General features: G+C 36.5%; 2 protein-coding genes across 13 annotated transcripts in view; both read right to left on the bottom strand.

The window, feature by feature from the left end:
* Positions 1–16300, bottom strand: part of LOC119052079 (general transcription factor IIH subunit 2) — a 39665-nt gene extending 23365 nt beyond the window's left edge. For 2 of the 9 annotated variants that reach the window (XM_053657387.1, XM_053657389.1), the window contains exons 1-8: positions 11848–12154; positions 8892–8980; positions 7241–7334; positions 6896–6932; positions 6601–6687; positions 5506–5556; positions 5125–5179; positions 617–722 (exon numbers count right to left, since the gene is read on the bottom strand). In XM_053657387.1, coding sequence (XP_053513362.1) covers positions 617–722; positions 5125–5179; positions 5506–5556; positions 6601–6687; positions 6896–6932; positions 7241–7334; positions 8892–8943 — 482 coding nt within the window. In that variant the 5' untranslated portion in view covers positions 8944–8980; positions 11848–12154. Of the gene's footprint in view, positions 1–616; positions 723–5124; positions 5180–5505; positions 5557–6600; positions 6688–6895; positions 6933–7240; positions 7335–8891; positions 8981–11847 lie in introns of all 9 variants that reach the window. The other 7 variants (XM_053657385.1, XM_053657386.1, XM_037149075.2 and 4 more) reach the window with 7 other exon arrangements.
* Positions 16301–16402: 102 nt separating this feature from the next.
* OCLN (occludin) overlaps positions 16403–18114 on the bottom strand; it is a 45805-nt gene continuing 44093 nt past the window's right edge. For all 4 annotated transcript variants that reach the window (XM_053657383.1, XM_053657382.1, XM_053657381.1 and 1 more), the window contains exon 9: positions 16403–17427. In XM_053657383.1, coding sequence (XP_053513358.1) covers positions 17305–17427 — 123 coding nt within the window. In that variant the 3' untranslated portion in view covers positions 16403–17304. The remainder of the gene's footprint in view (positions 17428–18114) is intronic.

The raw sequence follows: 18114 nt of genomic DNA, 5'->3' as shown, positions 1-18114 counted from the left end.
CACAGGCCCGCGCTCAATCCACTGAGCTACACCAGCCAGGGCCATTGTGGCTACTTTTATTATGTGTCTTACCTACTTATCATCTACTTCTAAAGTAGAAAAATATCTATTATGTGAAAGTATAAAAATCTGAGTCAGGATAGACTAGCCAAGGATAAAATATATAAGCTTTAACTATATTGGATACTTCCTGTCAGGTCTAAGTTATACTGCACATAGTTGAACTTGTTGGAAAAGAATGCTATTAATTTACAGATTACAAAACAAGCTAATAAAAGTCAATAAATGTACAACAAACTCAAAATTACTACACACAATGAATTCCGTATACAATCAGTTGTCAATAAATTATTTTTCATCAATGTATTTATTTTGTTCTACTAATATTACCACAATATTATGTTTTTCTAAAACTGTTAAGAATATACCTTACCAATTAAAACATAAAATAAAAATTACTAACAATAAACATCATAAATGGCATTATGTATTTGTTTCAATAATGACTTCATTATAGCTGGGTTTCTAGAGACACATATTAACATACTATCATTTCAACTTAACTCATTCCAAAATGTTTGAAATCAATTGTATATAATAAATGTAAAACACTAACTTTAAAGTTTGCATAGCCAGGTTTAAAGAGTTATAAAGAGATGGCTCTCCATGGCAGGTCATATCTACAGCTTTCTTCAAAGATGTTATGTGTTTTCTAGGGTTTCCTAAAATAGAAATGAAATAATTTACTTTTATTTATTTATTTATCTTTAATTTTATTTATTTTTTCATTTTTAAATTTTTTAAATTACAGTTAACATTCAATATTATTTTGTATTACTTTCAGGTATACAGCATAGTAGTTTTACAACATATACTTTACAAAGTGTTTCCCCCATTAATTTACTTTTAATAAAACTCTCTCTATATATAGTGGAAATTTATGTCTCTCCAAATATTTATGTTAAAGCACAGAATTCTTTCAATTTATGTTTTTAGCAACTTGCACTTTTGACAGAGATATTTGTTATATAATGTTTCACTTCATACTTAAAAAAATAATACAGCAAGTCCTGACTTAACATTGTGATAGGTTCTGGAACTTCAAGCGAAACAATGTAAAATGAGACCAATTTTACCAGAGACTGATATAAACAGGAGTTAAGTTCCTACAGCATCTCATCAATGTTATAATGAAATGATGCTGAACTTGATGTTACTCAAGGACCTGCTTTACAAATAATCTCTTTTTATCTATTAATACACATTTTAAATAATTTTAACCTGGAGTGCATAACTTTTTACTTTTAATGTTTCCCTATTTCACCATTTTTAAGACTGATGTATACGTCCCCATTTTAACCTCTCTGAAACCACGGCGTGTCTTACCATCACTGGCAGCCTCATGGCAATGACACAGCTGTCACTGCCTGCTCCCATGGGAACTTATGAATGGCTATGGAGGTGCTTTTGTTCCAGCTGCATTATGGACATTGTTTGTGCTTTTCATGTTAAGTTTAACTGTGCTTTAAAGTGTTTTTAGAAAGGTTATTAATACAAAAGTTTAAATCTTTATGTAGAAAGACACAAAACAGAGCAATTAGGTATAAATTTGTTATAAGCGAAGCAAAAATTCACAAAGAGAAAAATGCCTGCAATTCTAAATTTTTCTTCAGTGAAAAACCCAAGAGCTTTATAGAACCTAAGAAAGGAGGGTTTCCACGAATAAACAAAGCTGTGTTATCGTCTATTATGGAAATAATATCTCAAAAGGTTAACATCTGAAAAGATTCTCTATCTCAAGTTAAGCAATACAAATGAAGAGAGGAGAAAATGCCAAATTCTTTAGAATAGTTGACGAACACACTGACTCACCAAGAAGCTGGTGTGAACAAGTCACATACCATGTTTCCTTCTTGATGGCTCATAAATTAAGGGTATCTCATAAAAGAGAATCTGAGAGTCAATGAAATATGGTATTCCTCAGCCCCTGCTGGGTAGCTCAGTTGGTTAGAGCATTGTCTTGATACACCACAGTTGTAGGTTCAATTCCCAGTTAGAACACATATAACAATCAACCAAGAAATGCATAAATAAGTGGAACAACAAATCCTGTTTCTCTCTTTCAAATCAATTTTTAAAAAATTATATTCTTTAAATATTTTTTCTATTTCAACACTGTCTCCATATTGCTATAATTAACAATAATCAAAACATCATTAAATTGATTATATTGTATAGTACAATTCATCAACCTACTTACCTACTGTTGACCATTTAAGTTATTTCCAGGAGGGAAAAGTTTTCAGGAACTACTATAAAGGATGCATGGACAAAACCAAGGCGGGGGGTAGAAGCAAGGGAGGGATGTGGGTTTGGCTGGAGTTGGGGGGAGAGGTGGAGGGAAAATGCAGACAACTGTAATTGAACAATAAAATAATTTTTTTTAAAATTATTTCTAGCCCTGGCTGGTGTAGCTCAGTGGATTGAGTGTAGGTCTGTGAACCAAAGGATTGCAGTTTGATACCCAGTCAGGGCGCATGCCAAGGTTGCAGACCAGTTCCCAGCAGGAGATCCACGAGAGGCAAACACACATTGATATTTCTCTCCCTCTCTCCTTCCCTTGCCCTCTAAAGATAAATAAATAAATAAATAATCTTTAAAAAATTATTTCCAATTTGCCACTATTACATGTACTGTTAAAAAAAAGAATATATTGGGGGGAGGGGTAAATGCAGACAACTGTAATTGAACAATAAAATAATTTTAAAAAAATTTTTAAAGAGTATATTTGTTGAGTTAGGTTTTTCTTCTTTCATAACATTTCCTAAGTATAATTCATAGGAACAACCGTCTTTCTGGCTCCCCCCGACCAAACTTTCAGCCAATTAACCGGGCTGTCAACACTGTAGGCACTGGTTGTCCATGGTTCAGTAAGCACCATATTCCTTTTGAAGCTTTACTTTGCTAATTTAAAATATATGAAACAAATAAAATGTTGTTGAGTGGTTTGTTTTTGATCACTTGTTTAGCTAGCCTCTCTTTAGCTTAGTTTTTTTCTTTATGCTGGTATGATTTATGTCTTCTTTGGCCATTTATCTACTTGTACCTTCTTGGTGTTATGTATCTGAATGAATTTTAGGTTATGTGCTGCTGAAGTGAGCACAGAGTAAGTTGGGTTTTTTTTAAAAGACTTAATAGATTTCGTTTTTTTAAAGAAGTTTCAGGTTCACAGCAAAACTGAGCATAAAGTACAAAGAGTTCTCATGTACTCTCTGCCCCCACAACACACAGTCTCCCCCACTATCAATTATCAAAAATGTTAGTTACAACTGATGAACCTGCACTGATACATCATTATCACCCGAAGTCCATAGTTCACAGAAGGACTCACCTTTGGCCTCACCTTATTAGATTTGTACCTTCAATGAAGAGAATTAAGTTTTAAAAGGTTAACCATTTGCCATATTTAATATATATTCCAAGTATTTATTTTGGAATCATAAAATTTTAGAAATAAAAAGTATCTCGCTAAGTCCAAATTCCTCATTTCATCAGTGAGAAGCAAATCTAATAAGGTAAATGATCTGCCCAAAGACACGCACCTACCCAACGGCAGGGCCAGCACTCAAACCTCCATCTCCTGGCTCTCTCTACCCACTTCTCTTTCTAGCAAAAGACACAAATATTTCTTTCATCTCCCATTGTATTGTATGAGAAATAAAACATACTACACTACCATCAGTGAGGTTTAGAGCAGTGACTCTGATCAGGGGTGGAGGGGTGCCTTCCAGAGTTCTATCACAATCTCTAGAGAATTTTTCATCTCTATGTGTATGACTTCCTTGGCACACATGGAAAACTATTCTTAATCTAGGGGAAGAGGCAGGAGGGATGCCCTCCATCCCCTCCTTGGGAGAACCACCCTTTCTCCACTGTATAATAATCCAGCCTAGACCATGTGATTCTGATGAAGCCCACCCTGCTTTCACCGTGCTCTAGGCACAGACATGTAACCGAGGCCTACCAACCAAATACTTCATTCCCTTGGCCATGCTGACTGTTCGTGGGTAGGTAGGCAATAATAAGTAGGGTCAATAAGAGACCTCTCTGGGACTCGTGCTAAAGCTACAGACTACAAAAGTCATGTGGACTTGGAGTATTAATAGACATCTTTTCCACTCACAGAAAACCTATCAGAGAATGAAGCCAGACAGAGGTAGGACCCCTGGAAATAACTATATATGAAATCAGCCTAGCTTAGAACATGAGTAAATAATTTCCCTTTTGTGCCTAAGCTAGTTTGAAATTTTGCTGATTACTTGCCGCTAAGTTTGCTGAATCACTCCAGGCTAACATACATTTCATTCCTCACTACCACAATGAAAAACTATTAATGATAAAAGTATGTCATTATCTTCATTTGTATTAGTGAGGAAGAACGGTTGAGAATGAATGACATTTAAGAAAAAGTATTTCACAGAAAATAAAATAGAACTAGTGATGTAAATTTGTAATAACACGTAACAAAACAAATAAAACCTGCCATCATCAATTAAAAGACTAAAATTCAGTTAGACATGCCATGAAAACAAAGAAACTCAATCATTAACAATTTTTTAAAAATTTAGTTTATTGACAAGAGAGAGAGGGCAACATCAATTTATTGTTCCACTTATTTATGCATTCTTTGGTTGATTCTTGTGTGTGCCCTGACCAGGGATGGAATCCACAACCTTGGCGTATCAGGAGGATGTTCTAACTGAGCTACCTGGCCAGGACTACCATTAACTTTTTATATTCTTTGCTCTTTAAATTAGAGATTTAATTTGTAAAAAAAAAAAACCCTGATTTTAAAATGAAGTGGATTTTCTGAATGGTTACAATAATTTTACTACTTTTGAGATGAATGTATATATTTTAAATAAAGATATTTACTTTCATTGAAATACTATTTACCACTATGTAGAACTCAATTTAAAACACTTCATCTCAGATTCCGAGTTCAATAGAAAGTTTACTAGAGAACATACAGGAAGGCCTAATTTTACTTATGAGGCAAACTTATGAACAGGGTTACAAGGCTGGGCAAATCCCTTGAGTCCTATAAAGGTAACTGATGCATACCTGAGAGTTCTGTCAGTTTTTCGGCCCTTTTACTTTTTGTCACAATAATTCCAATCTAAAAATAAAATAAAATAATGATTATTAATTAAAAAATGATTTCTTCTTGATAAGAATTTACATTAATATAAATTAGTAATTATGAAAGAAATAGGTAACATCTGAGAAACTTTTTCTCATGATGCTGTTGACATAAATTCAGCTGAGTTCAATGTACATAATTTAACTTCTAGAGTTACTTGCTTTTCATTGACAAGTGTACCAAAAACTGGTACATAATCTGAATCACTTAGTTCATAGAACAGATGCCCAATGTTTTAAAAATAAATTATATTTGGCAGTAATCTCAGGAATCTAATCTTGAATTTCATTCCTTATACATACCTGACTAATAGGATTTTGATCGAAATACTCCTCTACAAAGTACTCCAACAACTGTTCAAATACAACAAAAAGGAAATACTAGGTAAGAGCAAAATAACAACTACAGAGGAACATATTTTAAGAAAGTTATTTACCAAGCATGATTTTTAAGTTTATAGATTTTCAAAAAATGTTCAGTAGTAAAAATATTAAACAAATAATGATAGAATTTTAAATATGAAATAAATAAAAATTAAAATATTACACCTGAATCTGAAATGGTAAGTGACATGACAGGTTTAAGCTAGGCCTTAAAAGATGGAACCCTGGATATGTGAGACAGAAGCCATCTAAACGAGGAAGAGATCCAATGAAGACAGAAAAGGAGAAGGAGAATTGGGGATGGGTTTTTATAAGTCAGGAATAATCTGAATGTATTTATAAACTGAGAAGACTGACTCAAGTAACTGAAAAGAGGAAAAAGATTCAGTGAAGAAAAGGAAGAACAAAACAAGATCCTGACTTAGGGTAGGAGGGTAGAAATTAAGGGCATAACATAGTCGTCCCCCTCCGTATCTTTGGGGGATACATTCCAAGACCCCCACAGATGCTTGAAGCTGCAATAGTTCCTTTCTGTACATACATACCTATAAAAGGATGTAATTTATAAGTTAGGCACATAAGAAAATAACAAAAATAACAATAAAATAGAGCAATTATAATAATATAATGTAATAAAAGTTATGTGAATGTGCCTTATCTCTCTCCAAACATCTTACTGTACCGCACACACAGAGTGGGTGCACTGGACAAAGGGATGGATTTGTGTTGGTGTGGGACGAGGAGAGAGCAAAACACTGTAAGACATCATCATGCTGCTTGAAATGACATGCAATTTAAAACTGATGAACCGCTTATCTCTTGTGTGTTCTATCTAATATCTTCAGACCATAGTTGACCAGGGGTAACTGAGTCTGAAGATAAGGGACTACTGTAATTTGCTATTTTTGTGTATTATTACCTTAAATGGTCTGGTAGCACTTCTACTTAGCTATAGTTTATATTAACTCAAACTTTAAAAAAAAAGACTAGATCCTTTTAAAAATGTTCTTTTACCTTTAAACTACACGTCAGTCTATTTGGCTTTAAATCTTGGTCTTCCATTGTTCTCGATCCATCTACTACCACATAAAGATGGCGCATCTACAAAAAAGAAATACAAAGGAGGACAATTTTCAAACATATTTTTGACCAAGAAGTAAAAATAGCATTTGGTATTCAAATAGTCTATACATATATTTTTAATATATTATTTAAAAAGGTTTGTTTCACTATTGTTTATTCTATTAAGCCAGAATGCTTCTTGACCCCAAAATAGTTCTGTACCAGTAAAGGAAAAAAAATAACATACCATTCCAAGTCGAACTTGTCCATGGTGCTCAAATACTCTGTTAAAATTATGCAAACATTTTAATGAACTACCATATACTACCCACCCAAAAAATCATTATACTTGCTATCTTTTTTGTGAAGCAAATTATTAACTTAAGGAATCCACATTATTAAATTCACTTTAGTTAGTCCCTGAAGACCCATTTCCCTGCTGAGGCACTAGGTTGCTGGTTCCTTCCTTATATTCAGGTTACAAGTCAGTTTTCTTGAAACACTGCTTAAGTTAAGTACTGAGGAGTTGGTCAGAAAGGCTTAAAGGAATATATTTTACCTTTTGTAACACAGTCACAAAAAGTTCACATACCTTTTTCTCTTTGCTTTGAAGAGAATGTCTTCGATTGTAGCTTTAAGTGATCCTGATTCATCTTCTTTAAGAATCTCCCTATAAGCAGTAACTACTTATTTAAAAAGATAAGCTAAATATTTATCAACCCAAGAGAAATGAAAACATATGTCCACATAAACATTTGCATGTAAATGTTCACTGGTGCATTATTCTTTTTTCTTTTTTAAAAATTTTATTTATTTATTTGTAGAGAGGGCAAGGGAAGTAGAGAGAGAAACATCAATGTGTGGTTGCCTGGCAAGCGCCCCCTACTGGGGACATGGCCCCCAACCTGGGTATATGCCCTGACTGGAAATCAAACCGGTGACTCTTTGGTTCGCAGGCCAGCATTCAATCTACTGAGCCATACCAGCCAGAGCCACTGATACATTATTCTTAACAGCCAAAAATTATAAACAATCTAAATGTCCATCAGCTGATGAATGGATGAATAATTATACGGTATAACCAATATAATAAAATACTATATTCACCAAAGAATGAATTACTGATATATGCTACATGAATGAAATTTAAAAATAGCATGTTTTTTAAAAATTATTTTAGAGAATAGGGAGAGAGAGAGAGAGACAGACAGACAAACATCAATTTGTTGTCCCACGTATTTATGCACTCATTGGTTGCTTCTTGTACATACACTGACCAGAGATCAAACCTGCAACCCTGGCATATCATGACAATGCTCTAACCAACTGAGCTACCTGCCAGGGTGAAAACAGCATGTTAAGTGAAAGAAGCCAGATACAACTGACCATATATGATATGATTCCATTTACATGAAATGTCCAGAAAGGACAAATCTATAGAGACAGAAAGTGGATTAGTGGTTGCCTAGGGCTAGACATTTAAACTGGGTTTATTGTAAGTGAGCATGAGGGATCTTACTGGGGTGGTCAAAATGTTCTCAGCCCTGGTGGGGTATCTTGGCTGCTTGGAGCATTGGCTCTACACACCACAGTTGTGGTTCCATCCCCTGTCAGGGCACATACGAGAAACAACTAATGACGTATTGACACAGAGATCAATGAACAAAACAGAGAACCCAGAAATGAAGCCACAACTTTATAGCCAATTAATATTTGACAGAGGAAGCAAGTACATACATGGGCTAAAAATAGTTTATTCAATAAATGGTATGGAAAACTGGACAGATGCATGCAGAAAAAATGAAACTAGACCACCTTCTTATGCCACACACAAGAATAAATTCAACATGAATTAAGAACTTAAATTTAGACCTGACACAATAAAAATCCTAGAAGAAAACACTGGCAGTAAAATCTGGGACACTGCTCAAAGCAATATTTTATCTGCTATATCTCCTCAGGCAAGGGAAGCAAAAGAAGAAACAACCAATGAATGCATAAATGGGTGGAGCAACAAATCAATGTTTCTCTGTCTCTGTCTCTCTCTCTCTCAAAATCAATTAAAAAATTTTTTTAGTGTTCAAAACTGATTTATGGTAATGAATGCCCAACTGAACAAATTTCTAAAAATCACTGAATTATATACACTGGAAGCAGGTGAATTTTAATATTTGTAAAATATACTTCGATAAAGTTGCAAAAAATGTCTGAAAGAGGAGAGATTGTAATAATGTTCTACTCACCATGTTCTTTCATATCCTCCTTCCCATCGCTTAGTTCTTTCAGGTTCTTCATCCATTTTTTTCTTAAATGTATTATATTATTCAATATCCTATAAGAATCATTAAATTATTAATCTCCTAAAGATTTCTGTCACCAAATGCCTACAATTAAATCTGAAAAGGAGGGGGAAGTAAACATACAAAGTAAAAAAAAGTCAGAATGTAAGGTCATCTTATATTCTTAAATTTTATTCGCTAATTGTTGTTAGGTGAAATACTTTACAAAAGCCTCATGGAACTTTTCTTATCCCCAAGAGAGGAAATGTTTACACACAAATATATACATCCAAATCTGACACCAATAAAAGTGACTTCTGATAATCTCTTTAAAAACAAAAATGCATTACAGATGTGTCATAGGACAGGACCACAGATTATGAAAGGGGGATATGGATGTAGCTAAAACAAGATGGGGCAGGGGCAAAGAAGAAAAAATTGGGACAACTGTAATAGAATAAACAATAAAAAATTTATTTTTGTTTTTTAAAATTTTATTTAAGAGAGAGTGGGAGAAAGGGAGGGAGAGAAACATCAATGTGTGAGAGACACATCGATGAGTTGCCTCTTGACCCACAACCCAGGCATGTACCCTGACTGGGAAATGGCACCTTTTGGTCTAGTCCCCAGGCATGTACCCTGACTGGGAACAGAACTGGCCACCTTTTGGTTCACAGGCTGGCACTCAATCCACTGAACCAGCCAGGGCTAAAAAAAAAGTTTTAAAGATTAGCTACAACTGATGATTATTACAGCTGAATGATGGATATATGGTGATTCATTGTATTACCTCTCCACCTTTGTGTATGTATGAATACACATACACAATGTGACTCTCATAATCAAGTTTTTAAATGAAATTTATTATTTATAAATGATAAGTGCTTATGGTTCATAATTCCAAAAAATGACACAATATTAACCTACACTAATCTCAACCATTAAGAGAAAAAATAAATATTTTATAATTCAATAACTATGAAAATCTCAATAAATAGGACAATTTCAAAACAGGCTTCATCTGGATGACAGGATTAAGTATGATTTGTTTTTTACTTTATTCTTTTCTGTATTTTCATATTTTTCATATGAACATGTATTTCTTTAATAATCATGGTTAAAACAGGTAGTCTGGGGAACCTATTAACCATAACCAAGTAATAACCACCCTGCCACAGCCCCACCTCCACACTCTCCAATGGACTCTGGCTCCCTACCCCACACTCTCATCCTCAGCTTCCTTTGTTCCTAAATGAAGGTTCAAAGGAATCCTAAGTGCCAAGACATTAAGGATAAAACAAATCCTGTCACTGGCAGGATTAAAGATTAATCTTTTTTTATTGTTGTTCAGGTACAGTTGTTTCCATTTTCACCCCACCACACAACATTAATCTTTATGACAAGGCCCATAAGCAAGACCTTACTCTCCATTTAGATTTTTTCTATAAAGTATATACAGGGTCCAGCAAAAGTAACTCCTGCTTGAGTTTGGGTGGTAGGGTAATAAAATGGGTGTAATAATTTATAGTATTAATTTGAATATTTCACCTGTCATATGGTGTGCTTGAGTGCAATATTATGTTCCAAAATTATATGCTTATGATTTTGTAATGAGATTTTGTAAATAAAAAGGGGCATTGTTTGTGCTGGATACTGTATTTAAAATTTTAAAGAACTGAGCTATATATGGACTTCTGGAATTAAAATTATTGACAGGTTGGGCTGTTTTTATGGCATCACTGTTTTTTGTGGCACCTGCTATAAGTGGATCATCAGATTTCCTGAAACAAGCAAATCTCTCCCCAGCACTGGAAGAAATTTGCTTGTTTCAGGAAATCTGGTGACCCACTTTAACATCCTGAAAAGGAGAAATGACTTATTCTTACTTCCATGCTATTGCAATAGCTAACTGTGGTGATACATTGTAGGTTTAATGATGTGTAGTAACAAAGTATGCAGTAACTAAATTAAACATTTTGATCCTTCATGAAAGTGTTTTCAATGTTTTTAAACTCAAATTCTTTAATAAATACCTACTGCCATCCATCGTATGAACCTATTTTATTTCTAGTTTATTACTTTGAATTCTCGGGAAGTTCAGAAACAAAGTGAGAATAAGGACAAACTGCAAGCGGGAACACTGCTGGCCTACTGCACACAAGTACTGTTTAATCAGACCTGCCTGCAATGGGACGCTACAGGGAGAGGTGTCCCTCCTGTTAGCTCCCTATAACTGCAGACGTTCAAAGGGAAATTGGGTTTTTACCATGCATGTTGTTAATAGAGAAGGGGATTATGTATCCTGACGAAAGATGTACTTGGTGACTTCTTAGGTCAGTCATCTCCTGTGGCTTCCCAATATTCCATCTTGAAACATCACTGACCTGTTTCCTGGGAATCCAACCCCAGAGAAGCCACTTCCCCGGGTTAAGCCTATTAGTGTGATTCCTGTCACTGGAGCTCAGAGCCCTACCTGCAAGCAAATGAAGTCTGCAACCAAACACCCAATTTATGAAGTTTTCCTCACACTTTATCCTAGAAAGTGCTGTGAGACAGACAAAGGGAGATTACTGCACCGATGTTCAGGTGTGAAACTCGAGGCTCAAAGGCTGGTAACTCTCTCGAGGCCACAAGGCTGGAAGCAGGTCACAAACTCGAACCCAGGATCTCAATTCTCAAAGCTCGCGTTTTGCCTTTGATACGTTCCCCAGAGGAGCAGCCCCAAGCTGCTCCCGCGTAACTCCCCGGTCAGAAATTGCCCTGCTCTTCCACACGCTCCCTCACATCCTCATTCCCTAGGAGGCTGGTCAGGGCCATTCAGCCTCCCCCCGGGAGAGTGAAGATTCCTTCCCTACAGCCCTGCTACCCTGACCGGCAATCCCCGCCTCCGCTCAGCTCTGAGTTCCACCCGCGGACTCACCAGTCCCGCCAGCCGCCTCTTTGCCCGGAAGCCGCTTTACCCGGAAGCTCCGCCCAAGCTGCTCAAGGGCTCCTTCAAAGGCCTTCCGCCACGCCCAGAGACCCAGCAGAAACGTTCCGGCTGCTTCAAGTGGAGGTAGTCGTAGTCGGGCGTTTCCGGGCCGTGGCATCCCCTGAACTGAAGTCGAGTGCGGGAAGGCACCTCTTGTTTACCTTCCAGCTAACGGAGAGGCGAAAAAAGGGTCATTCGGACTTGAAGGGTCGGAAGAAGAATGTAGACCCGACAACTGAGGAACATGACTTTGTTTTATTTCTAAAAAGTTGGCAGAGAGAACTCGCACCGCTACAGCAGCAGCAAACTAGAACCTTGCTATGCAACAATTTGCTTGGATGCTTCTGCTGCTCCTGCAGTTCATGCACTAAATATTTTATTGAACGTCTCCTTTGGGCCTGATACAGTTATAAGCACTGAGGAAATGCAATTAAAAACGAACAAAAATCCTTGGCCTCGTGAAGTTTCCTTCTACTATATGGAGACAGTTACCAAGAATCACACACTCTAAAAAATGGTGGTAGTGGCATAGAGAAAAATGAAGCATGGAAGGGGGAACGGTTTGCGGTTTAAAATAGCGTGGTCAGAGGAGTCCACACCAACACAGTTAAACCATGATCAGAATAAGGAAAGAAGTTAACCACGCTGATACTAGGGAAGAGCTCTCCAGGTAAAGGAAGATGCAAGTGCAAAGGTGGAATAGCACTGGTGTATTTGAGGGACTGCGTGAGAAAGCAGGGGATGAATGGTGGCCACAGAAATCAGGGAGGTGGGTGGCTCTGAGCATGGTGAGAACTTTGGGCGTTGATGATGGCTTGAACTAGTGTAGTATGGCAGCGCAGCAAGTGAGAAGCTATTGGATTCGCAATCTTGTCGATAGACTGGACATGAACAAGGAATCAGTAACTCCAAACTTTAGTTGAGCAAGTGAAAGACTGGAGTTGCAATTATTCAGAGGTGGAGCAGGGTAAGATCGGTTCAGTTTTAGAAAAGTTGTTTGAGATGCCTGTTAATACATATGGAATTATGTATTTCCCATGCTCAAGAAATGGAGAGGCAAAGCACCTCAGAATATTTGGAAAAGGATTAGTTAGGCCCAGGAGAGGAAGAGCAGAATGGAAGGACCTTATCTGGAGCTGCTCTGCTTCTCCATTAGCATACTCTTCCCGTCTGTTGTCTGTATTGCTTTGTTAGCACCAAAATCTTCCCATGTTTTCTACCCCCTCAAAAACATAAACAGGAGCCATCCTGCACAGTAGTGGAAAGAACAGACCTGGATTTAAAATCAAGCTCTGCCACACTCACTGGGTGACCTCAAGCAAATCACCTATAAAACGGGGATAACTCCATCTGGTACTAAAGCAAAGTGGAACAAAATATGTATAAATCCATGCTAATCCCTTGCCATAATTATGACACAGTATTCTAATTGTGTACCAAGTTGTAGAATGAATGGTCTAACCTAGCCAAATGTCTTAACTTGTAAAACTCAGGCACAACTATAAAGAATGGAACAATTTGTTCTTTGCTCATAGGTAGCTGGACACACACAGTTTAGGGTTAGGAAACTGATGAACAGCTCAGCCAGTGGAATAAAGTTTTGAAATTCAAACTGTGTAACTTTAAAGACTGGGAGAGGTGAACCTGCTTATTCCAGTATCTTTTTATGGAACTTAAATCATTCAAGAGACTCATTAAAAACCTCCAGAAGAGCTTGTTAACAGTATCTAATAATCCTTATCTTGCTCTGTAAACTCTATTCTTTTAAAGCATTTGTTAATCATTTATGAATAGTCACAATGCCAAGCTTAAACAGAACTCATAATGTGCACCCCGAAACTGCACCCAACACATATGAAGCATATAAAGGATTGGGATGATACATAAATATTTAAGACACAATTTGCTTTTTAAAAAGTTCTTTAAAAGTTTCACCTTTCGGCCTTAGGAATTAGATATAACTGGCCATATTTATTTACTTTCTGACAAGGGCTGGTCTAAGACACACATTAACTACCTTTATATAACCATATTAGGTACAAATATCTCTTTCAAATAAGCAAAATGTGATACAGGAAGGCCATTTGCCCAAGGTCACACAGCAAGTAATTGCTAAAGGACAAAGCAAGAACACATGCAAGAGCAAGCAGGTTCTTTGGCAGCAATTAGAGGGTTTTTTCTGGAACAGTTTCACATTTGTTGCAGAAACACACACACACACCATAGTTCTGTATTCATGTTCTTTTTCTAACTCCAAAGTGGCATTTTTTTTAACACAGTGTTTTCTAAAAACGACCCAAGATACCTGGGCATTTTATTCATGAAAAGTAGTCCCATTAGAAGAAATGTTACCAATATGAAATGGAAGAGGAGGGATAATTTTCCATCTGATTTATTTGTGCTTTCACACAAGACAGGTGACAAAGTAAGTGTAGCAGAACCATCAGCTGCCGGGAGATTGAGTTTGAATTTTTATTTCTCTGGCCGAGCCTTTGAAAATGTCCAGTTGACACACTTCCAATGCAACGCTGAAGAAGGAAGAATGTGTTTGTTTTATGTTAGGAACTCACCCCAACCCCTACAACTGAAGCTGAGATCCCTGAACTGATTAAAGAACACTTTTGCCCTGACCCTTCTTCACACATGCATACCCCCATTCGGGTCATTACAGATACCTCAGTATTTATGTGAAAACATTTCATGTTATTAGAAGTACTTAAGTGCACTCAAAATTAAAATAGGACATTTTATTAACATCAGAGCAACTCCACCTTATCGAACCCATTAATGTATTAACAAAGATAGAATGGGAGTATAGAACCTAATAATCAACAATTCAGATCATAAAAAAAAAACCAATTCAGATCATTAGTCCTCTTTACTGTAAAATGAGAAATGGCTGCAAGTCAATAGAGTGTTGTAAAAAACTAAGTATTTCATAGTGTGTGTTTGTATGTATAGACAATGTAACTTTTACTATAAAACTAAGACTTAAATTTATTTCAAAAAATACAAAGCACATATGACAAGCACCTGTTATTTTTTCTGGGCAGTGGGTTCATGTATATTCATAGTTTTCTGTATTTAAATTTTTCAAAATAAAGAAATTAAAATGTTGACCTACCTTTAATACAAAACACCCAGGTAAGGAAACTATGCAACGAACCTTTGCCAAGTGGACCCCCACTTCCACAGCAAAATCTTGAATAATGGTGCAAAGAGGAGAAAGTAGAATGTAGACATAAGAATCACAAAAGGTTAGAGGTGGAAGAGACCTCTGGAATCTAATCTAAACCTCTTATTTTCCAGTCTTGGAAACTGTTTGAGTGGCTTGTCAAAGTTTTATCTAGCTAGTTAATATCAATCCCAGCAGAAACTCCCTGATCCTGGTTCCTGAAGTGGTCTTTAGTAAGTACTACATTTGAAAAATGATTTTGTTATTTTACTTCAAAATCCAACTGCATGGCACAATTTTATAATGGAGACTTATGTATGGCCAGAACACTGGCAAGCTTGCCTTCATAAACTAAGTACGCTGACTTCCAAGAACAGAGTTAAAATTTTAGCACATGTAAAAATTAGTTAAGTTGCTCAAGAGAGTCCTTACCATTTGGTGTGACTCCAAAAGGTATAAAAAGCATAGACTAGTCATAAGTATGTAAAGCATATGGAAAATTAAGAATTTCTTCAATTTTTAAAATATTTTTTTAAGATTTTATTTACTTCTTTTTAGAGTGAGGGGAAGAGAGACAGACAGAGTGGGAGAGAAACATCAATGTGTGGTTGCCTCTCGCATGGCCCCCAATGGGGACCTGGCCTGCGACCCAGCCATGTGCCCTGACTAGGAATTGAACCAGCGACCCTTTGGCTCTCAGGCTGGCACTCAATCCACTGAATCACACCAGCCAGGGTGAATTTCTTCAATTTGAAGAAATCAGTGTTATAGTGGAAACATTACTTAAAAGTACACCTTTGGGACCTGGCTGGGTAACTCAGTTGATTAGAGCACTGTCCCAATACACCAAGGTTGTGGTTTCGACCCCAGTCAGGGCACATGCAAGAAGCAACCAATAAATGCACAAATGAGTGGAGCCAACAAGTTGACATTTCTTTCTCTCTCCCTATCTCGCTTCCCCTCACTCTCTAAATAACTGAATTGTATACTACCAATGATTAATTATGAATTCATCAAAATATTTTCACCAAAACAGAGTTCTAAACTGGGGAGATGCTCAGTCAACTTGGCTAGTGATGTTCCCAGTATTATGAGCTAATTTTACTTTACTAATAAAAGTGTTGATATTTAAGTGCAGGATCTGAAATATTTGATGTTTTGTTGTACTGGATGCTAGTGTCAGACAACTGGCCTTCTTAGAGCTGACAGACTGGGAAATAAGCAACCAGTACAGCACCTGAAATAGTTTAAAACAATAACAGATACCACTGCTGAGTGTAGTTTTGTACAGCTTAAAATTAACAGCTCTAATGACATCAAACAGGCATGTTATAGAAAGAAAACACCTGGTTTAATACCTTACAAAATATGTATAGAACTTGAACATTCCTGTAAGATGCATTTCAAGTCACAACCAAATTACAGATGTAATCAGATACTCTAATATAATGAAAAGGCCAAGTTGGTTTTTTTAAAAAGCATGTAAACCATAAAAGATTAAAAAGTATTTAAAAATACACAATAAAATTCTAACCAGTGGTTTTAAATTTTGATTTTAAAAGTAAATATTTACAAGCTTTAAATTTCAAAATTTGTTACTTTTACATGATCTTTATTACCAAGATAACATAAAACAATAAAAAGCTCTTTTAACCATTTACACATACACAAAAATATCAATAGGGAAGTTGGTAGAATGCAATATCCACAGCAGCTAAAATGTAAATGGCCAGGGACTTTATTAATGGAGTCATAGAAGAGACTTAACCAAAACTGCAGGCTAGGAAATAAGCAGTTTCACTTCATTGCAGGGACCCAGTTTCCTTATCTGAAAAGGAATGATTATAAATAATAGTTATGTAAAGGGAGCATTCTGGGAGGATTAAATGAGATCACCTACTGGAAACAATGAAGTACTAAGGCACAACTGCCTAGGGCATGAAAGTTCACAGCACAGTCCACTCAGCAACCTTCCTTTAAGGTCAACAGTTTAAAAACCTCAAACAAATTAGTTCTTAATAAAAGAACCAAAGTTTAAAGCATAATATCCTTAATTGGAGTGTTCAGCCCAGTTGATTATCAAAAGGTACTTATAAAATGCTTCAATATCGATGATATTAAAGCTACCAAAACTCTGTAATGGTCACAAGGTTTGTCCTCTCTGGCTGGAGTCCAAAGTCATTCTGCATCCTGACAGCATCACTGAGACATACCAGACGCCCCTTAGCCACTCAGACGATCTGGACTCTGCTTTCTGTCTTCCCTCTGTCATAGTCTCCAACCATTTTCTTGATGTGTGACAACTTACTCTTCAACTGTTTGCAATAATTCCTTTTACTTTTGTAATTTGCAGACTAAAAGAAGGGAAAAAATGAAAAAGGTGAATTTAACAATATAAAAATGAGTTATGCGTAGCTGCTGGGAGGGCAGAGGTGAGGTGAAAACCAGGGGGAGCACTGATCAGACAGAACTGTTGGGAGTGTTGAAGGACGTGACCTACACAAGGCACTTGGCGGTATCTCAGACCAGACAGGCAGCTAATTCTCTTTGCTGCACAAGGTCTTCTAACCTGAGTTCCACAAAGGATACACTCACTGCTAATGATTTGTAAAGTGCCAAAAAACACTTATTGGCCTTTTTGCTAACACAAAGGTCATCTAAAAATTCAGTAAAACAACAAACTGGTGATATCAGTTAACTTCAGGAAGAGGAACTGCATAAATGGCACGTGAGACAGGAAACTGTGAATGCTTTTAAACTCTTGCATTTAAAGTGATGTTTTGTAATTTAAAAAATTAACATAAAATCTTATTTTTTTAATGTTTTTTTAAAGATTTTATTTGTTTATCTTTAGAGAGGAAGGGAAGGAGAGAAGGAGAGAAATATCAATGTATGGTTGCCTCTCATGAGTCCCCTGTTGGGAACTGGCCTGCAACCCAGGCACGTGCCCTGACTGGGGAATCGAACCGCAATCGTGTGGTTCACAGGCCCGTGCTCATCCACTGAGCTACACCAGCCAGGGCAACATAAAATCTTTTAAA

This window comes from Artibeus jamaicensis, unplaced genomic scaffold (genome assembly GCF_021234435.1).
Source record: "Artibeus jamaicensis isolate MK-2021 breed Jamaican fruit bat unplaced genomic scaffold, CSHL_Jam_final scaffold_369, whole genome shotgun sequence".
NCBI lineage: Eukaryota > Metazoa > Chordata > Mammalia > Chiroptera > Phyllostomidae > Artibeus > Artibeus jamaicensis.
The sequence above is the reverse complement of the archived record's forward strand: the minus strand, read 5'-3'. Positions and strand labels throughout refer to the sequence as shown.